The sequence below is a fragment of the Staurois parvus genome, unplaced genomic scaffold (genome assembly GCF_062004578.1).
Source record: "Staurois parvus isolate SC_StPar_1 unplaced genomic scaffold, SC_StPar_1.0 ptg000634l, whole genome shotgun sequence".
Taxonomy (NCBI): Eukaryota; Metazoa; Chordata; class Amphibia; order Anura; family Ranidae; genus Staurois; species Staurois parvus.
The window spans coordinates 1,677,420-1,700,338 of NW_028318430.1; the positions used below are offsets into that span (position 1 = coordinate 1,677,420).

At 40.3% G+C, this 22,919-nt stretch overlaps 1 protein-coding gene across 4 annotated transcripts in view; it reads left to right on the plus strand.

Annotated features, from left to right (window-relative positions):
• TMEM131 (transmembrane protein 131) overlaps positions 1-22,919 on the plus strand; it is a 278,778-nt gene that overhangs the window by 135,749 nt on the left and 120,110 nt on the right. For all 4 annotated transcript variants that reach the window (XM_089693479.1, XM_089693480.1, XM_089693481.1 and 1 more), the window contains exons 5-10: positions 6,065-6,188; positions 9,806-9,922; positions 15,650-15,772; positions 16,726-16,806; positions 17,188-17,338; positions 17,416-17,472. In XM_089693479.1, the coding sequence (XP_089549605.1) occupies positions 6,065-6,188; positions 9,806-9,922; positions 15,650-15,772; positions 16,726-16,806; positions 17,188-17,338; positions 17,416-17,472 (653 nt within the window). The remainder of the gene's footprint in view (positions 1-6,064; positions 6,189-9,805; positions 9,923-15,649; positions 15,773-16,725; positions 16,807-17,187; positions 17,339-17,415; positions 17,473-22,919) is intronic.

The following is a 22,919-nucleotide window of genomic DNA, read 5'->3' on the forward strand; positions in this document are numbered from 1 at the left end:
GGTGATTTTTTGCTAGGATGCAGGGTGGTCCTATCAACCAATTATCTGCTGGTTAACTGTTAGCTCCCACCCTCTAGCCACAGTGGTTGTGCCTCCCACTCTGTTTACAACTGTCCTGCCTCCCACTTTCTGCCATATGTACCCAAGTAAAGTAGGAGAGTGAAAGGGCGCAGCTGCCAGGGGCTTTATTGTGAATGGGGGGGGGGGGGCAGAGCTGCAGTGTAAATGGGTGGGGCGCAAAGCTGTGGGGGGCTACAGTGTGATTGGGGGGGCAGAGGACACTGCTGTGAAGGGGAGACTGATGTGAAGGGAGCTGAGGATATAGGAGCGGGATTGTGATATAAGAAGGGGGGGGACTGTGATAGGATCTGAGTCATCGCACAAAAATGTGATTTGGACCTCTGCTGAAATAAACTTTTCCTGATCAGACCTCCGTGAATTTGAATTCAATATCCCTGCACTAGTGCATGCACCTGAAGAACCAGTCTCCTCCTGCACTTTTGTATACCCATTTTTCTTGGCATTTCAGCACCAGGCCACTGTAGGTCAGCTGTGTAAGGCCACCACTTGCACCTCTGTTCATACTTTCTGTAAGTTAACTGGGAGAATACCCAGTCTTCTGCAAATACAGCTTTTGACAAGGTTCTGGCAGCAGCACTCTGGGGATGAGAAATATGTATCTGGGTCTGTTGTAGCAGTTCTGTTTTCCTGGATGTTGCCTACCCTTGTCATTCATTGCTTGGGGACATCCAATGATCTACTGTATAAACTTTGCCTGTTTTCTGTACTGTAAAATGTGGAATTTACAGTTAAGTCAAATTTCTTCCCATCTCCACACTTTACTGTAGCTTAGAAAAATGTTGGACGGCATCTGCAGTGTGTTGACTTTTCTTGTCTTTGTCATTGCTGATGTTTTGGCAATAATCTTCTTCATGGGTGCCAGCTAGGTAATAATATCCATATTTCAGGGGTGCTCAAACTTTTGAAGAGTGAGGGCCATTTAAGTGAATTGTTAACCAGTCATGGGCCACAATGAAATAAAATGGTTCAGAATTTAAATTTTTAAATTTTGTTTAGCATAATGGACATTTTTCTCCTGTAGCCACTGAATGCCGGCAGGAGGAAGATTGCAGGAGGAAAATTGAGGATTGATTCCTGTGTATGCCACCCCCATCGCTCCTCCTGTCCAACTGTAAAATCGAACATGACAGGGAGGCTTCCTGGAGAATGGGGCAGGGTTGCCATTGTGACCCCTGATGCTACATCAGTGATGGAGGTAGGGGGGAGTGTGTGCTAAAACACGTCTCAACGATGGGGTTTTACCTGCCCCAAACTGCAAATGTAAACAAGCCTTACGGTCTCGAACACCTTTTTTTATAAGGCTGCTTTTACACTGATGCGCTGTGGCTTTCCTGCCAATTAGCTGCACTTTACCATAGACTTCTGTTATATCTTGCTGGTGTGGTGCACTTTCTGAAAAAGCACTAAAACTCCTGCATTCAGGAGTTTTGGTGCCATTTCAGAAAGCGCACCAAACGTGCAGGATTTAATAGAAGTCTAAAGCTCAATGCAGCCAACCCACAGGAAAGCTGCAGGTGCACTGCGCTGAACCCACGGATCAGCGTGAAAGCAGCCTAATAATTGTTAACCTTTTTTATAGGTGCTAATATGCCCATTGCAAAAACTAAATGTATGTGTTTACTACACGGACCTTATTTTCCACTTCTGGCTTTTGGAAGATTAATCCACACTGGTTAAGTCTTTTTACAGTGTATGATCAAATTATTCAAGCATTACTGGAGTTGAACAAAGGCTCAGTATGTACATGTATGATGTGGGATGCCTTGAAAGCACATCTGAGAGGTGTTCTTATTTCCTAGGTATCTAAAATTAAGCAGGTATCTAAGGGAGGGGAAACACATATTCTAAAAGCAGTTGTCAAGGCAAAAATTAAATATTTGACGAATCCTTCTTCTGAAACCCAGGAAGTCTAACTGGAACAGCAGCAGATATATGCATCCTTGTCTTTAACAAAAATAAAAAAATTGAACAAAAACAATTTTTTTATGCAGCAAGCATTTTTTGAGGAGGGGGAAAATATAGGACAAATCCTGGCTACTATTGCTAAATCCCAGCGCTCACTGACACATCAGTGCGATTCAAGATGGTAACGTCTTCATTGACATAGCCTCGGTTTTTCATTCTTCTTACAGTGATTTTTATAGGCGTAAAGGTTCCTATGAGGAATCTGTATTAGTGTCATTTTTAGACTCCATTAAACTGCCAACTCTTATCTTAACTTCATGATCTATGTTAGATTCTCCAGTTACATTGGATGAGCTGATAACAGCCCTTTCTGGGGTTACCCAATAATAAGGCTTTGGTATTGATGGGCAACGGGGGAAATTTTATTAAAAAAAAAAAAAAAAAATATGGAGATGTCTTGCTTCCAGAATTGTGATCTGTGTTCAGTGAGGCTGATGACTGTGGCACCCTTCCTCCTTATGTGAATAAAGCAGTTACAGTAGTACTTATCCATCAAAAAGTGTCAGACACTCAAAAGGGATCTTCAATATCTCCGGCTCATTCAGCTGCAACTCTAGTAATGTTGTATACCTTATCCAGTGCAGAAAATGTAACAAAGGATCTTATGTTGGCGAAACAGGACAGAAGTTGCAAACAAGGATGAATTTGCACAGACATACCATCAAGGAACATAAAGAAGATGACCTCTGCACACCTGTTGGACACCGTTTCGCACAACCAGACCACACAATGGGAGACCTCAATATTTTAGTTCTTAGGAAATTTCAAATCCATTCAGGAAATAAAAAAAACTTTTGAACTAAGAATAATTCTATTTGACACAACAGTTTTCTGACTATCAGCTCAAGCATGACTGCCTCTGCTAGTGTTGTCTCCCCCCAGACTTTGCTTTTGCTGTATCTTATCTGTTTTTTTTTTTCCCCATCTCTTGCAACATTCTTCTAAATCTTTGTTTTAGTGCTGCTTAGACCTGAAGAAGGAGACATTACCCGAAAGCTTGTCCTCAAAATTGTATGTTCGTGCAAAAAATCCCCTTACACCAGAGTCTTGTCAACCAATTTCTCTTTTGACATCAGATCTAAAACTAGCAAAAGAACTCGCTAAAAGGCTATCAAAAATTATTGGAAATATAATTCATCCTGACCAGGGTGAAATTTATACCAACTAGATCTACTTCTCAAAATATTAGGAGGTTATTTCTTAATCTTCAAGTTCCATCTATGAATACGGGTAATGGGGCCGTTCTTTCATTGGACGTGGCCAAAGCTTTTGATAGCATAGAATGGAATTTCCTGTGGCATACTGTGCTTAAGTTTCATTTTGGTTGTTTTAATCAATGGATAAAACTATTGTACTCCCCATGCCCTTGTACAAGTGAATGGGATGTTATCAGATACCATTTGGCAATCCCCTGATATTGTGGGTTTTTGTAGGCCTACTGGTAAAAATCTGATAGCTCTTTATGCTGATGACGCTTTACTGTTTCTTGCTGATACGTCAAAATCCTAAGTGTCTACTATGTCCTTGATTTCTAAGTGCAGATCCTTTTCGGTATTTATTATTTGGGACAAATTGGTCCTTTTATCGTTGGATCCTACAACAGAACCACTTCCCCCTGTTGCTAGCCAGATTGTTTTGGTCTCATCTTTTAAATATCTGGGAATTAATGTCTTCTCTGTTATCGGATTATGATTCTCTGAATATAGATCCATTGTTTATAAATGGAACAGGAATCGTGTCACTTGGTGTAAATTAACTGTCTCTGTTGTGGGCTGGGTAAACCTCATAAAAATGGTCTGGTTGCCTCAACTATTATATGTCTCCGTAATGCTCCTATATGGTTACCTCCCAAAATCTTTTAGGAAAATTGACTCTGTTCAGAGATCTCATCTGGGAAGGTGGATGGCCTAGGATCAAATTAGAGGCACTGCAACTCCCAAAGGATGGTGGAGGGTTGGTGGTTCCTAATGCCAAATTGTATTATTTGTGTTCTCAAGCTCAGCATTTTACTGGATGGGGAGAGTTGGCTGTACAGGACCCTGTACAAAGGATGTTGTTATCCCAATTAAAGCAAGATCCACTGGTCTCTATATTGGAGGCTGGACTTTTTTTTACTTTAAAATTCCCTACCTTTACTGATCCATAGGACTTGAAAAGCCATTCAAACCGTAGTGGGCTACTTCGTTTATTCTCAATACATGCCTGTATGGGACAACCTTGAAAATACAGAAGTTGGCAAAACTAGATGGCTTTAGCTGCTGGAAGCAGACAGGTGTAAAGTATCTGTCAGTTATTTCAAATGTTAATAAAACAGGTTTAATTGAGATATATATTTCGTTCTTATTTTGACTGCTTCCTCTAAGGTACACTTGAGCAGTGGAGAGAGATGGAGACAAAACGTAACAGAATTTGATGATGATCAATGGCATTAGAGGCGATGCCCAATGTATCAATCTCCTCGTCCCAGAAATTGACTCAACTGTTTATATTGTAAAGGGTCTATTACACCCCTCAGAAATTACATTCATGGGGCAGAATTCGTCTCCCCTTTCTGTCTGAGATGCTCTGACAGTATAACACTATTCTGCGTATTTTTCCTGAGAATTTTATACCATCCGTATTCAGGTTAATGTTGAACACGTATCCCCAATGGGGGTTATTTCCTAAAACCAGAGAGTGCAAAATCTGCTGCAGCTCTGCATAGAAACCAATCGGCTTCCAGGTTTTATTGTCAAAGGTTAACTGAACAAGATGAAGTTGGACATTGGCTACCATGCACAGCTGCACCAGATTCTGAGTGCACCCGTTTTAGTAAATCTACCCCTATGTGACTGCTCTTTGTATTCTTCACTGTAAATCCAATCACTGCATGCCAATTTTTGTATGCTAAAATACCTAATTTGTCTAATATCTAGCCAATATTTTCTAAATAAAAATGTATATGTGAAGAATCTCTTCAAATTAATTTGTTATACAGAAGCACATATAGGCTGAAAATGTTTTTCATTATTTGCATAAGCTTTTTTTAGTGTGGTGTTTGCCTTAGAATAGACACAATAGATGACACCTGCTAATGGGGGTTTTGGATCATCAGTTTATTTTTGAATGTGTGGCTTCACTTCTGCTAAAATATCTACTCTCACATACCTTATGAATTCAGGTATTTGGTGCTTTGCATGGAATATTGTACTTGCTTCATTGGTAATAATGGCTTATATTTTTATACTGGCTTTGACTTTTTAGCTGTTTTTAATTGATTTTTTTTTTTTTTTGCCAAGTGTACATGCTGATCGGAGTGTAGTAAATTTTGCTGAACTAGTTTGGAGCCCAGATAAGAAACTCAAAATCTCAAGATTTTCATACATATATTTGGCTTAAATTTCCCATTAACCGTTTTTTCCTATGTGACTTTGGATCTCGGAATATGTGTACGTCTGTGCCAGCTGATTGGCGAACATTGCATATATGTACATCTTCCCCTTGAACATTTGACAAAAGGCTTTTTTCATTATTTTGGCAGCACATCAAAAACCCTGTGTGCAAATCAAGTAGCTGTATACATGTTTCAATGGAATCTAAATAGAAGGACATGTGTTTGTATGTGCGTTGCATAGGCATAAAGAACTTATATTCTCAGCAGTGAATAGTGAGCGATCTGAAGATGCTTGTCTGGATCATACACAACAGAGTACTCCCATGTAAATTTATACCAACTCTAATAACATTCTGATGCACCACATTGGAGTCAAAAGAACAATTTTTTTTCCGGTGAAGTTAAGGAAGCAGTTATTGATAGACCCCAACAGTTTTCTAAATGGAAAATGTCAAGAAGTGATCAGTACTCTGATGTTCAAAATCACCCATAAAATTACAGTAGTTAACATAGACATAAGATCTATTAATGAATATCAGATGGTTTTAATTTTTTTACATTTTGGGGAGGGAAAACTGTTTTCAGGAACTTTTCAATTTGAGGTTTTCTTGGTTTACTAATATGCATTTTCATGTTTTCTTGCAGGCCTGTGGGAATGCCAAAAATGGAAAAAGTTTACTTGCACAATCCTAGCTCAGATGAAACTATTACTTTAGTATCAATATCAGCAACAACATCGCATTTTCATGCTTCTTTTTTTCAAAACAGGGTAAGAAATCTGCTTTTTTACCACTCAGGTAGTTTGGTTTGCTCCATACCTTTTTTTTTTACATTTTTTTATTTCTGTTAAACGTTATATTCTTAATATGATTTCTGTGCTGGGGTTCTATTCATCTGACATTTATTATTTGGCTTGGAAAATTAAAGTAGATATACTAAGGCTTATTTATCCATGGAGTTGAGAATCTTCAAAAAAACAAATTCCTCTTCACTTTATATACCCAGCCATGTATATCTGAAATAAGAAAAAGTAACTTGCTTTTTACACTGTTGGATATTTTAAGTGAATATTCACACAATTTATAGTGTGAAGATTCACAACTCCTGTAGTAAAGCAGCCTGAATGTTTTCTTAATGGACAAATACTATTTACTTTTGATCTACAGACCTTTTAAATAACTGTTTTAGATAAGAAACATCTTCATTGGTAACCAACCACTAGAGTGCAATCTGAACCCCTTTTGTAATTCTCCATATGTATTAGTTATTAGTATATCCAGAACAACAAAACACAAATAGTCAAAATATGTAAAAGGGGGGTTTACAGTGGGGAAAATTAATTGATCCCCTGCAGATTTTGTAGGTTTGCCCACTTACAAACAAATGAAGGGTCTTAATTTTTATCATAGATTTATTTTAAATTCTAGAGACAGAATATCAACCAAATCCCAGAAAAAACACATGATACGGATGTATCATATCAAATAAATTGAGTTGCAGTTCAGTGAGTAAAATAAATATTTGATCCCCTACCAACCAAGAATAATTCTGGCTCCCACAGACTGTGCTCATGTGGTACACAATTAGTCCTGTCAATTTAAGAAGGTGCTCCTCATGACAACTCATTATATGTATAAAAGACACCTGTCTACAGAATCTCATTTTTCTTCACCAACATGGGCAAGACCAAAGTAGGACGTCAGGGACAAGATTGTAGACCTGCATAGGGCTTGAATGGGCTACAAGACCATCAGCAAGAAGCTTGGTGAGAAGGAGACAAAGAAAGAGCAATTATTTGCAGGTAGAAGAAATACAAAGTAACTATCAATTGCCCTTGGTCTTGAGCTCCATGCAAGATTTCACCTCGTGGGGTAAGGATAATCATGAGAAAAGTGAGGGATCACCCAGAACTACATGAGAGGAGCTTGTGAATGATCTCAAGGCAGTTGGGACCACAGTCAGTAAACCATTGGTTACACAATACGCTGCCATGTACTGAAATCCTTAAGCACACACAAGGTCCCCCACCTAAAGAAGGCACATGTACAGGCCCATCTGAAGTTTGCCAATGAACATAGAAATGATTCAGAGAAGGACTGGGAGAAAGCGCTGTAGTCGGATGAGACCAAATTTAGTTCTTTTGGCATTAACTCGATTCGCCGTGTTTGGAAGATGAAAAATGCTGACTATGACCCTAAGAACACCACCTCTACAGTCAAGCATAGAGATGTAAACATGCTTTGGGGCTCTTTCTCTGCTAAAGGTACAGGCCAACTTTGCTGCATTGAAGGGCCAATGGATGGGACGGGGATCTTGGATGAGAACCTTCTTACCTCAGCCTGAACACTGAAGATGGGTCGTGGATGGGTCTACCATCATGACAATGACTCCATAAACATACCACCAAGGCAACAAAGGAGTGGCTCAAACAGAAGCACATTCAGGTCATTGAGTGACCTAGCCAGTCTGCAGAGCTTAATCCTATAGAAAATTTAGGGAGGGAGCTGAAAGTTGCAAAGAAACCTTAAGTCTTTAGAGAAGCTCTGTAAAGAGTGGACCAAAATCCCTCCTGAGATGTGTGCAAACCTGGTAACCGACTACAAGAAGCATTTTACCTTGCTTGCCAACAAGGGATTCTCCACCAAGTGCTAAGTCATGATTTGCTTGGGGATCAAATACTTATTTTACTCACTGAACTGCAACTCAATTTATAACATTTGTATCATGTGTTTTTTTTTTTTCTGGATTTTTGGTTGATATTCTGTCTCTATCATTTTAAAATACATCTATGATAAAATTTATTGACCCTTCATTTCTTTGTAAGTGGGCAAACTTGCAAAATCTGCAGGGGATCAAATAATAATTTTCCCCACTCTTTCAACAGAATATGACCAAACTGGTAATTATAAGTCATTAGAAATTTGATCAATGACCATCAGTTAGATGGATTTCTGCTTTAATTTCCTAAAACTGGTGTCAGTGTGATACTTCTGCAAATTAATACTGAATTTCTGCTGAATGGTATGCTATTTTTTTTTTTTTCCTTTTTGTATAGCGCTGTAAAATTAAATTAAATTTTTGGTTTAGAACCGCAAATAGCCACAGGGTTTATTTTCAAGAAAGAAAGGTATGTACACCTGGGGAGGGTGACAGTTAAATGAACTTGTAATTTTACCCTGCCCAGGGTTAAATGAAGACAAAGTTAAGGTTGCACCTAACCGGAGCCTTAAAAAAAAAACAAAAAAAAAACCAAAACAATGAACATGCTCTTTTTGCAGCAAAATATTAGTTCCAGTGAAGTCCAGTTCTTCTAGTTGCCTATGCTGAAACCTGTTTCTGCCATTCCATTTCCAGAAAGCAATCCCTTTTGATACAATTCTCAAGTTATACCCTTAACCTTTCCTGCATTTTTAATATGTTTAATAAAATTTAAATTTTTACCTTAGAAATTCAAAGCCGTTTGTTAATGCATTGCAAATGTTGTTTGCCAGATATTTAGAGTCAACATGCTCCCTACCGTGTCAGACCTGTTAACTCTGCTTTCACCATGCTGATTGGAGAGCTGTAACTCTGACTTAAAGGGTTGTGTTGGCACTATACAGAGACTGCTGCCTTCATACAAAGAGTAAGGGTCCTTCTCTGTAGCAGAGAAATGGGCTTTCTACCCAGAATTGTTCTTTCTTAAGAAAATGAAATGCAAGTCTTTGTCCGCCTTTTTCTTTTGATAGATCTGAAATGTAATTAGCTTATATACACGTAAAGTGCAATTAGGTTATAATGTTTTTTAAATGAATGGCAGGTTTACTTCAGGGTAAAACAGAGTCTGCATGAGGATGATTTTATTAAATAAAATTCTTCTCTAATTGAAAAAAGTACATTGGTTGTAGCCCAAGAGAGGGCTGTACACATTGTACCGTGACCTCCTATTAGTAGCTATGTTTTGTAACGATTTGTGACGTTCAATAAGGTATGGTGATCAGCTGGCCTTTTTTTACTGCTGTATTATTTTTGGAGCAGTAGTAAAATCTCAGCTGATCATGAACCAAACAGCAGCAGGGAGGCCAAGCAAGTATTATAAAGAGCTTTTACACAGACCAAGAAAGAGTCACTCATAAGGTTACTCTTTGTTAAAATCTCCTTGTATATTTTTGTTTCCTCTCTAGAAGAAAATCGGACTTTCATTTAAAATTTTCCAGTGCTTGTCAAATCACTTATTAACATTTAATAGTTACAGTATATGATGGCATCACCAAACTATCAGCTAGCTATATACACTTATACATTTATTACGAATTCATACCTGAGATTTCTAGCAATCCAGAATGTACTATCCACTGTTTCTGATCACATATTAATTGGATTGACCTTTTTGTCTTTGATTCACAGAAAATTCTCCCAGGTGGGAACACATCATTTGATGTAGTGTTTCTCGCAAGAGTAGTGGGAAACGTAGAGAATACTTTATTTATTAACACCTCAAATCATGGGGTATTTACCTATCAGGTAAGAAACCATTTTTTATTTTATATTGTGTGCCTAGGATTATACAGTGAAGGAAATAAGTATTTGACCCCCTGCTGATTTTGAATGTTTGCCCAGTCGCAAAGAAATGATCAGTCTATAAATCGAATGGTAGGTGTATTGTAACACAGAGACAGAATAGAAACAAAAAATTCAAAAGAAATGCATGTCTAACAAATTATGTACTGATTTGCATGTTCATGAGAAAAAGTACAGGTGAAACGCGAAAAATTAGAATAACGTGCAGAAGTTCATTTATTTCAGTAATGCAACTTAAAAGGTGAAACTAATATATGAGAGACTCATTACATGCAAAGCAAGATAGTTCAAGCCGTGATTTGTCATAATTGTGTTGATTATGGCTTTCAGCTCATGAAAACCCCAAATCCACAATCTCAGAAAATTAGAATGTTGAGAAAAGGTGCAATATTCTAGGCTCAAAGTGTCCCACTCTAATCAGCTAATTAAGCCATAACACCTGCAAAGGGTTCCTGAGCCTTTAAATGGTGTCTATCTGGTTCAGTAGGAATCACAATCATGGGAAAGACTGCTGACCTGACAGTTGTGCAGAAAACCATCATTGACACCCTCCATAAGGAGGGAAAGCCTCAAAAGGTAATTGCAAAAGAAGTTGGATGTTCCCAAAGTGCTGTATCAGAGCACATTAATAGAAAGTTATGTGGAAGGGAAAAGTGTGGAAGAAAAAGGTGCACAAGCAGAAGGGATGACTGCAGCCTGGAGAGGATTGTCAGGAAAAGGCCATTCAAAAGTGTTGGGGACTTTCACAAGGAGTGGACTGAGGCTGGAGTCAGTGCATCAAGAGCCACCACACACATTCTGATCCTGGACATGGGCTTCAAATGTCGTATTCCTCTTGTCAAGCTGCTCCTGACCAACAAACATCACAAGTGTCTTACCTGGGCTAAAGAAAAACAGACCTGGTCTGTTGCTCATTGGTCCAAAGTCCTCTTTTCTGATGAAAGCAGCTTTTGCATCTCATTTGGAAACCAAGGACCCAGAGCATGGAGGAAGAATGGAGAGGCACACACTACAAGATGCTTGAAGTCCAGTGTGAAGTTTCCAATCTGTGTTGATTTGGGGAGCCATGTCATCTGCTGGTGTTGGTCCACTGTGCTTCATTAAGTCCAGGGTCAACGCAGCCGTCTACCAAGAGATTTTGGAGCACTTCATGCTTCCTTCAGCAGACGAGCTTTATGGGGATGCTGACTTCATTTTCCAGCAGTCCTTGGCAGCTGCCCACACTGCCAAAAGCACCAAAACCTGGTTCAATGACCGTGGGATTACTGTGCTTGATTGGGCAGCAAACTCGCCTGACCTGAACCCCATAGAGAATCTATGGGGCATTGCCAAGAGAAAGATGAGAGACATGAGACCGAACAATGCAGAAGAGCTGAAGGCCGCTATTGAAGCATCCTGGTCTTCCATAACACCTCAGCAGTACCACAGGCTGATAGCTTCCATGTCACGCTGCATTGAGGCAGTAATTGCTGCAAAAGGGGCCCAAACCAAGTACTGAGTACATATGCATGCTTATACTTTTCAGAGGTCTGATATTGTTCTATGTAAAATCCTTGTTTTATTGATTGCATGTAATCTTCGAATTTTCTGAGATTGTGGATTTGGGGTTTTCATGAGCTGTAAGCCATAATCATCACAATTATGACAAATCACGGATTGAACTATCTTGCTTTGCATGTAATGAGTCTTTACTGAAATAAATTAACTTTTGTACGATATTCTAATTTTTTGAGTTTCACCTGTATTTTATACCCTTCACAAAACATGACTTAGTACTTGGTGGCAAATCCCTTGTTGGCAATCAGAGGTCCGACGTTTCCTGTAGTTGGCCACCAGGTTTGCTCACATCTCAGGAGGGATTTTGGCCCACTCCTCTTGGCAGATCCTCTCCAAGTCATTAAGGTTTGGTGGTTGACGTTTGGCAACTCGAACTTTCAGCTCCCTCCACAGATTTTCAATCAGATTAAGGTCTAGAGACTGGTTAAACCACTCCAGGACCTTAATGTGCTTCTTCTTGAGCCACTCCTTTGTTGCCTTGACCGTGTGTTTTGGGTCATTGTCATGCTGGAAAACCCATCCACGACCCATTTTCAATGCCCTGGCTGACGGAAGAAGGTTCTCGCCCAAGATTTGACGATACATTTCCCCAGATTTGATTGCTTCCTGCCCTCGAGGCTGTTTAGTAGTTTACAGACCCTCAAGCATGCCTTGGACACAGTACTCAGATCTTATGGGGCTGGCGGGTTTTTTTTTTTTTTGGGCACTGGATCATGCATTTGGTGCTCACCTTTGCATGTGGTACAATAAGTGTAGTTAGCAGCAGTGTGCTATGCAGGTTCAGGGCATTGGTCCATTCCAGTGGCACCCATACCCTCTAGGATGCCCACTATGACAAGCAAATCCTGGACCCTGGATGGGGCCACGGATGTGAACAAGATAAAACAGGGTTTTCCTGTACCCTTATATTTGGCTTGATGGTTTTGTAGTATACATTATATCCTTATCCTACAAGATGTATCGCAGTGCTATGCACACAAGCTGCTTATAATGCACAGATGTTCTGAACTTGCACCCTTAGTGTTTTTTCCTAAGTTTGTCTCACTGCTCTGCCTATTGATAAAGTTGTTAGTGTCTGAATAGGGAACAATTTACTTCCACTATGTCTGATCTGTTCGACCAGTTGTAACCACTTCTGGAAGCAGTGGAGGCTATCATCCATGAGAGCTGTTCTGTCTCTCCTCCCCTTTATGATATTCATGGGAAAAGACCAGAACTGCATATCACTCACTTGGGAGGTTTTAATAAATCCATAACAAACCTTTTCTGGTGCTATGGCCCATCAAAACGACCTGCACTAGATAAGAAAATTCCTGACACCCATTTCTACAACTTTACCACCATGCATGACAAATTAAAGCATGTTGTGGGTTTTTTTTTTTTTTTTTTTTTTTTTTTATATTATATATAACAAAGAGGCACTATTCATGCACCAGATTAAAAAATAACTACCTCCAGTATATAATAAAACTGGAGGTAATTAGGACCAATTTTAAGTTTGCGTACAGAGACAGGCAATGTACGTGTTTTTATATGTGGTGTAGCAGGTGGCATATTTGCTGCCTCTACCTCCTCCCCTCCCTTCCCCAGCTGTCACTGGTTAAGGATGGCCTAAAAACTAGTGGCACTACAGTGGCAGAGCCTGATGGGGAAGCTGAGACATTAGTTCCTTATTAGGTCTGCTCTCTCCTTGTGATTGACAGCATGCAGTGGGTGGGTTCTACAGCCAACAGTAGGCTGTTTAATGGCAAAGTATCCACCCACTGCCTGATCTCAAGTACAAGTTGAGTAGATTTGATGGGGAACCAATGTCTGTTAATCCCTCCCACCCATCTTCAAAACTCCTGTCTGTGTAACAGCTACAGTGGCAGGAGGAAGCACAGCTGTACTGAGGACGGATTAACTGTATGGATACTTCATCCTCAGTGTGCCTCCACTTGCAGTGCATGCCTCAGATTTATGTACCTGTTAACAGGTATATGAGTCTGTTTCCCACACCGAGATTTGTCATGTGAAGGCATGTCGGAATTCTAAGAGTGTCATCGATAATCTATGAATTCCTATAACTGTGACAAAAACCAAGTGGGGATGTGCTGACATTCTGGCAGAGGTGGCTCAAGATTTTCCATCACCACAATTTACAGAAGTTACCTCTTTAGCCTCTCAACATATGTTTTCTGCTGTGGATTCAAGGCAGTGTGTACTAGTTGCAGAATAGATACACCAAGTACTGCACAGCCCCCATATGTTCAAAATGTGCAATAAAGAAGGCCTTTTGTAGAAAGCCGTTTCCTACTCTGGATCAGGCTAGTTGGACCTTTATACAATTATTGGCCAAACTTGGAGAGGCTATTTAACATGCCTAACAAGTTTAAAGCCTTTTATCCTGTGGATGCCGGATTTTTAAAAAAGTCTGTCCCGACTGTGAACCTGGCTATTCTTGCACTGAATTCTCAATCTACCATTTCTGTTGACGGTGCCCCCTTCTTTAAAGATGCAGTGGATAGGCATTTGGAGACTCTTCTGAAACCCTCCCTTATGCTGGCAGGCCCTGCCCTACAGCCAGCCATTGCCACCTTAGCAGACACTAATACTTTGACTTCATGGGCTGGATAAATCCACAATGAGCTTTCTCCTGGTATAGATATACCTAATCTTTATTAAAAGTTAGTTCTTGTCCTGGCCCTAGTATTCTCTGTAGGCGCCATGGAGAATGTGATCCGTCAGATGTCTAGAATGTCTTTACTTTCTGTGCATATGTGCAGAACCCTGTGGCTTTAAGCTTGGGCAACTGATCCCATGTGGGGAAAGGTGCCTTCGAGGGTGAGATTCTTTGGCAGTTCCCTCGGTGAATACATTGAGGCAGCTACTGAAGGGAGGGGATTCGAACCCCATTATCCAAAATCACAATTCCCTGTGGAATGGATATCCCCTGCTTTAAGGCTTAGATCCATTAATTCGTCTCCGGTGTTATCATAGTCTACTGTGGGTATTTCCAAATACCGCAAAACTTCCCCTCTAAGCCCACTGGAGCTGATAAAAATCCTTCCTTACACTGTATAGCCCTGGCCAAAGGTTTGAGTATAACACAAATACTAATTTTCACAAAGTCTGCTGTCTCAGTTTTTATGATTGCTATTTTCTTATACTCCATAATGTTATGAAGAGTGATTAGCTGAATTGCAATTAATTGCAAAATCCCTCTTTGCCATGAAAATGAACTTAATCCCCCCCCAAAAAAAATTTCCACTGCATTTCAGCCCTGCCACAAAAGGACCAGCCGACATCATGTTAGTGATTCTCTCATTGAGACGTGTTAGTGTTGACAAGGACGAGGCTGGAGATCACTCTGTCATGCTTATTGAGTTAGAATAACACACTGGAAGCTTTAAAAGGATGGTGGTGCTTTAATTCATTATTCTTCCTCTGTTAACCATGGTTACCTGCAAGAAAACACTGAGTGGTCTATGAATTTATTCCTGTGTTCTGTAATTTGATAAAGATAAGAGAAAGTTTGACATACCTGTAAATTCTGTATCACTGAGTACAGTACAGGACACAGGCAACCTCCCCACTCTTCTCTGCAATCTCTTTATTGCTTTCTAACAAAACTGGAGTTTCACAGGGTAGGCGGGCAGGGTTATATGGGGGACGCTAGGAGGTAGACCTAGCAAAGCATTTGACAATGTCTAATCACCTGAAGGTAGCAGGATATAACCCATGATCTATGAATCCCTGTGTCCTGCACTGTACTCCAAGACATGGGATTTTAAGTTTGTTGTAGGAAAATGGTATTTGGTATGGATAGTATAAGAATGAGTCACTTATCAAGTGTGACTTGAATTATTTGGTCTCTAGTAGTCAGTTGATTTGTATTATCATGCTAAGGGACCTTTTATGCTATCTGGGGGATCACCATATTCCAGCTTTGCAAACTTTCACAAATTTGAGGATTGCGTATTGTCGTTATGAAGTATTAAGTTGCATAGTTTGGTTGCCTTTTCAATGCTTGTTTTGCTTATGAGTTAATTAAGCTTGAGTGTCATCAAATCTGTAACAGGATGTGATTTTTTTTAAAATCCCATTTACACTTCTCTGCATTTAAATTTGTAGGTTTTTGGAGTTGGGATCCCCAACCCATATCGTTTGCGCCCATTTATTGGGGCACGAGTTCCTGTAAATAGCAGTTTTTCACCTTTAATAAATATTCACAACCCCCACAGTGAACCTTTACAGGTACGTGTTGTTGGGTAGTTGTGTATTATCAATATTGCTTAATTGGATAAAATGGTCTCTAGATGTCCTGTTTGTCTATCTGTGCAGCTGCCTGTTCACAGGTCCATTGTTTATATTCGTGATATGAAATGCTGATATATACAGTGGATATAAAAAGTCTACACACCCCTGTTAAAATATGCAAGCACATTATTTTAGTTTTTTATATTTACTTACCCCCACCCTAAAAGATTTCAGTTTGTTTTTCAATTGAGTTGTACAGTTTATAGGTAACATTAAAGGCAGAAAAAGTTCTGAAATTATTTATCTTGGTCTCATTTTTTTTTTTTTTTTTAATATTACAGAAACCTGACATTTTAGCAGGGGTGTGTAGACTTTTTATATCCACTGTAACTAGCCTATGAACTTTGTATGCATTTATTCAGTTTTTCTTATTTAACCTTTTAGTGTATGTACAGTATTAAAGCATTTCAGGCATGGTATATTTTTGTATATAGTTACATTTGTCCAGCATGGACCAATGTATAATGTACGGTATATTTGTATTTGTTGTACCTTATCTGGCCAATGTCCTTGGAAGCTACCCCAGTCTCCGCTTCCCTGTCCTGTGCTGAGTGGCCAGCCTGATGCATTGTAAACACAGGAGGTTGGATGTTCGGTACAGGCCTAATTCAGAGGATGCTTTTGCATTTTCTAAATTGGTGCAAATCCTTCTCTGACTGAAGAGGTGCAGAGCGTGATTTACCTGCCTCTCATCTCCGCCTCATCCAGTTACAGAATGTTTTGCATTCATTCAGAGAATAAATATAGATAATTGACTTAAATGACACATTTTTCTTTAACTAGGGAACATTTCCTGTTTGCTTATAAATGTATTCCAAGTTCTTAAATAGTTTTGTTCTAAAAAATTTGCAACATTTATGTGTTTAACTGCCTCTTTGCATACAATTCAGGTCGTAGAAATGTACTCTAGTGGGGGTGATCTGCACTTAGAGCTTCCAACAGGACAACAAGGAGGCACCAAGAAATTATGGGTAAAAATCACCTTTATTCAGAATAACTAGGATCGTTACAATATTGTCATTTTTGAATATGTTTTGTATTTGTTACCACTGCTTTTAAATGTTGGGATCCCCCCGCCCCCCAAAAAAAACATGGATCACAGTGTACCTGTTAAATATTCTTAAATTCACTCCAGATAGACTGTACAATTTGTGCTCATTGAGCTTGATAAACATGTTTTTGGGTCACAGAAATCATCAACTATTTAGCAAAATGTAATATAACTTTTATGTAACCTTGCATCTTTGTTTACTTCTGTGTTTTACTTTGATGTAGTTTTCTGTTCAAGTCTTTGATGCTGGGTGTTCTTATTAAACTCGATTATTTAATATCAAATTATTGATGCTTTATAGGAAATCCCACCATATGAAACAAAGGGTGTAATGCGTGCAAGCTTCTCATCACGAGAGGCAGACAATCATACTGCCTTTATTAGAATTAAAACCAATGCCTCAGACAGCGCAGAAGTTATTATCCTTCCCGTGGAGGTTGAAGTCACCACAGGTTTGCATTGTGCCTACTTCAAACATTGTCATTATGTCTCTGAGACAAAGTGTAACAGTTTAATTGTTCATTTTCAGCTCCCGGTATTTATTCATCAATAGAGATGCTAGATTTTGGCACGCTACGAACACAAGGTAAGCAAATATTTTTCAAATGTCACAAATGCTAACTGTGAGCTTTTTAAATGAGGTTCTCTTTCTTTAAAGGCCAAGTTCATGTTTCTTTAATAATGCACATTTTTTGCCAGTACAATCTCAGGCTCCTGCAGACTGTTAGTGTATCTGTCTGTTTGTACAGACATGCAGTTACACAATAATAGGAACACTCAATGAACTACCTAGATTGCTTGCTAGCACCCTGGTATTTCATGGAGAAATACAAGCCGCAGCCCCAAAGGCTATTGGTCCTTGTAGTTCATGCATTCACAGAACTCAAACCAAAGTTGAATAATGCCCTTGCTATAGGTGTAGGCTATTACATGCTTCATGAAGTCTTACTGTTAAACTCCCAGAGATGACATAACCCCATCCTGTACTGTTACTAGAACATCACTAAGAGACTCAAATCTGTTACTGTTCATCCCCTACTTCACAGGAGGGAGTTCTCAAATGCTGAGAACGTTGAGTTCAGAGCTACTGCAGGGGAGAGTGTGTACATGTGGGGGGTTTAAATCCGAGAATGAGAGTGAGCTCACTCCTGTTATGATGGAGGTGAACATTAACCTCCCTAGCGGTCTGATTATGTCAGTGTTTCTGTGCTCAGAGGTAAATTTTTTTGCATGGAAATATATATTTTTTTATTGTAGGCCTGTAATTTTTAGGAATAACTCACTGAAATCTGTCTGAACAAGAGTCTAATAAACATCCCAGGTATGTTAAAATTTGAAAAACGAAATCATAAATTATAATTTAATAATCATAAAAATTAATGTAATACATTTAATTCAATAATATAATCAAACCAAAAACACTGAAATTTGAAACCTAGCTCCAAGTTCACACATCACTGAGCAAAGTTGCAAAATCGTTTTAAGTGTCTGATGACGAATTTCCCCACGAATCATCACTCAATTCTGCAAGTGGTTCTAATTTACTATCGCTGTTTTCTAGCTGGTCTAAACCCGCTTTTGACCTAAAGGGATGCTTTTTAGACGTCATGGACGTTTCTCGGTTTCCAGGCAGAAAGAACAGTAAAAATGCAGGCAGGGCAAAGCACTCGGGACAAAATGTATGTGAAATGGTTTGATACAGTAATGTTTTACTATGTGATTTTAGTGTATTTAGTGAATGTCACTTTTTTACATTTTTACATTTCCCTCCGTTCCGTCCCCGTACGTCCTGACGTCGCAGGGGACGGAACCCAGAAGACAGATGCCGGCATCGGCCGGAGGACATTGCCAGGGAAACTGCAGGAGGGAGATCGCGGGAGCGCAGGATAAGGTAAGTGAAGAAGAGATCCCGGAGCAGCGCTGCAAGGTATTCCCGAGTGTAGCTCAGGGTTACCGCTTGTGGTGCTGAAACTTTACCCCGAGCTACACTCGGTAATACCTCCAGGGAGGTTACCAGCTTTGAGTCTTAGTCAGATCCTAGTAGCAAGGGCATTATTCAACTTCGATCAAAACTGCACAGTTTGTTTTTATCTACAGCCGCCCCATACCCATTGGTGTATGTAATAACCACTTCTTGTCCCAAATGTATATATACGTGTTCCTCAGCACAGTGTCCTGTCCTGGGGAAACTTTTATGAACATCCTTCATTTGAGATCTAAAATTCAACACTTAACGTGACTTGTACTACTAAAACCCAGCTGTCATGGAGAGCTTGGGTTACACAAATGATTGGGAATGTGATGCAGGCTGGACTCTTCACTGACAAAATGTACCTCCAGCCTGCAGAGGCCATCTGTTTAATACTGCATTTGTCAGACATTTAAAAAAAAAGTTGTTTTTTATTGTATTGACCTATAATAAAAAATACAGGACAAAGTTTTTAGTAAAAAATGTATTTATTTATTTTAACATAAACTATCACATAGGGGATGTTAGTCCCCTATGTGATAGCAATAAAATCATAAGTGGCATTTCCTCTTTGTAGGGGGAGGGGGTGGGGAACAGTGTGTGCAAGGAGTGGGTATGAAAGGAGCAGTGTACACACAGGCTCCCTCACTTGCCCCTGGGGTCACTGGGTGACTGACCCCACCCCTTTGTTTACTTTAGCAAGGGGTAGAATGACCGCTCCTACTCTGGGCTATAAAGTGAAGAAAAAAAAGTCAGAAATTGCATTGATATTTAGAGGTGGCAAGTGAGGAAGCCTGTCTTGTATGCACTGCTCCCTTACCCCCCCCCCCCCCCCCCCCACCTGCAGTACACACAGCCCCGGCCAAATAGTCAATTTCTCGGGCCGCAGTTATCGGCACCTGTGCTCTCTTTTTTCTATCGGCAAAATGCAGATAGGGCTATTTTCGGCCGCTGGAATTTCGGTGCATCCCTAGTATAAAAACCTTATATGTTCTTTAACCACTTCCCGTCCGGCCCATGTATATAAACGGCCAGACAGGAGAAGTGCAGGGGCGGGTGGCTGTTTTGTAAAGGTCCTCCCTGCTTGTGCGCGCTCCCTAGGAGTGCGCAGCACCGCGATCCGGTGCCCACTGTGTCCAGAGGAACACCGATCGTTATACGGAACCTCTATGTGCGGTCCCGATCATGTGATCACTGATTGTCCAATCAGTGATCACATGAGTAGTAGGCAAGATGTCACTTCTGAAATCATTGCTTACTATGTGTGAAATCTGTGAATGATCACAGAGATCACATGGTACAAGGCTATTCACAACAGCCTTGTATCTTGTGACAAGCTGTGATCAATCACGGCTCACACAGTATTTCTCAATGGCTACAAGAATGCAGCCAGAGAGAAGGAGAAATGATTGCTTTTATAGCCTTTATGGGTGTAAAATCAATCAGTATAAAAAAAAAGAAAAATATTAATCACCCCTCCACAAGTAGTACAGTGTCACTATAGTGACACACTACTGCTAGGGTGACAGTATGTAAAAAAAAACAAAAAAAACATAAATAATAAAAAAAAATAAATGTAAAATAAAATTTAGAAAAAATATAATTTTTTGTTAACACTTTTTTTTTCAAACTTTTTGGACCATTTCATTTATATAGCAAAAAAAAAAAAAAAAAATCCCAGTGGTGAATAAATACTACCAAAATAAAGTTTTATGTCTCACAAAAATGCTAAAAACATTTATATGGGTACAGTGTTGCATGACCGCGCAATTGTCATTCAAAGTGTGATAGCGCTGAAAGCTGAAAATTTGGCCTGGACAGGAAGCGGGTAAAAGTGTCCGGACTTGAAGTGGTTAAATATAAAAATTTTATGATGCAGTTTATTCATAGTTTTTGTGAACTGAACCGCAAATGCCGATGCTTACATTGATATATGCATCTAAGCATTAATTACCTTGGGTTATGAAATGGTTAAAGATGAGCACCAGGTAACAGGCAAAATTGTTTACTTAACTTGAAAATGTTATTTTTATTCTGTACATTCTGAATGAACATATTGGGCAGGGTTTTAAAACCGTTTGAGCAGGGCTGCTTTTTCCTTCTAACCATTGTGAACTGTGTCCTCAAAAAGCTTAGCTCTGCTTAGCACTGCCTTGCCTTACATAATCCTGTAAGATAAATCGGTTTGTAGCCTACGCATACAGGTCCACTTCAAAGCTGAACTTCAGAGAAAGTAAAAATCTTATCTTTCAGTGGGCCGCTACCACTACATGAGTTCAATTCACCGTTTTAGGTTTAAGGAGGTACAAAAAGCCATTTTTCATTTTTCTTACCCGTTTCTCTGCTCCTGCTCTCAAAGGCTCCTCCCAAGCTGTATGGCTAGGGAAAATAAAAATCCTCTTTTGCAGTGGCCCACCCATTCATTGTAAGGTTAAAATGCCCATAGGGAGCCACAAAAAGCAGTTTTTCTGACTCGATCCTCTACTCTAGAAGGCTGCCTCCAGCCTGTAGGACCGGTCCCTACAGCCTTTTCTTTCCTGTGCTTCGGTGGTCACAGGTCCTCTGACGTCATCCAGTCCAATACAGAGCGTATAGTTCTGCATTGAACGTAAGGATGACGAGGCACAGTTCACTGCTGGAGTGTATGGGAATAAAGAGCACTGGCTGCTGGGGAGAGTGAAGGATTGAGTAAGTAAAACTGCTGTTCCCAGTCCTCTAGACCTAAATAATTTAACCCCTGCAGTGTGGGTTCAGCCCCATTTCAGGGGAGGATTTTTAGTCTTCCCAGATACGGGCCTTAAATGTAACACAAGTTTTGATAGAGTGGGAAGGTTTAAACCCTTTGTCAAAATGTTATTGCTGTCTGTGTTCCCATTGAGTAGGTTCACTCTATACTGGCAACCATTGTCACTAGAATGGAAAGTTAGGGTGAATCATAAATTTCAGAGCTCTCACAAAATACATCTCTATCTGTATGAAAAGGGACTCTATGGTAGGAGACCCCAAAGGACCCCACTGCTGACACAGAAACATAAAAAAGATTGCAGTGGGCGTGGTCTGGACATGGCCGAGTAGACTGGCTGAGCCGGAGCTCCCGACCTTACCCTGAATTTACACCCTATATTTATGGCATTCGTCTCCCGGCATGCTGTCAGCTAAGAGAAGACCGTCAAAGTCAGCATCCAGAACACCCAAGGGATCTGGATCTAAGGAGGACATGCGGCATTTCTTCCAGGGATCACAGAGGCCTGGTCCACTCTCCAACATGACTGTGCCACGTGGCTCGCTCTTGGAGTCCTTTCTGTCCCAAGCGCTTCTGTCCTCTTCATCTTATTCGGTGACCTCCACAGGTGATCGTGTCCCCGACACTAGATGGAGAGGTTCTTAGGGCACTCATACAGGCGCTGCTGACGAACATGGAGATAGAGGCACTTATCCTCCGGCTGGAGGAATCGCACCACAAAGAAATCTCATTGGTGCGGGCAGAGGTACAGACCCTCAATGATGCCTTCCCACTGGGGAAGTCTCTCTCAGTGCTGGAGAAAAGGGTGACCAAACTGGAACAGGCCAGAGACCTGCATCATGATGCCGCGGTGGACCTTCAATTGCATCTAGAGGAATTGGAGGACCATAGCCGCTGTAACAACCTGCGGCTTAAAGGTCTTCCAGAAACCACAGGCTCTGAGAATCTCTGGGAGACAGTAACTGCCATCCTACACAGGATTATGGAAAGTACACCTCCAGCAAACCTTGCATTGGACCGGGTATACTATGCTCTGGGTCCCAAGCCATCGGACCAGAAAAGGGCCTTGGGATGTAATTTGCCGCCTACACCACTATACTCATAAAGAGGCTATCCTGAGGAAAGTGTGGACTTTGATGGCGCATGGGTGCGGATTCTACCTGATTTTTCCAGATCTACGTTGCAACGCCGGGCATTCCTTTGACTTGTCTGGAGAAGATTCAACGCCTGGGCCTCAGCTACAGATGGGATTTGCCGTTGACCATGTCCATCCGGAAAGGTTCCAGATCCTACACACTACGGTTCCCCAGGGATCTACCGG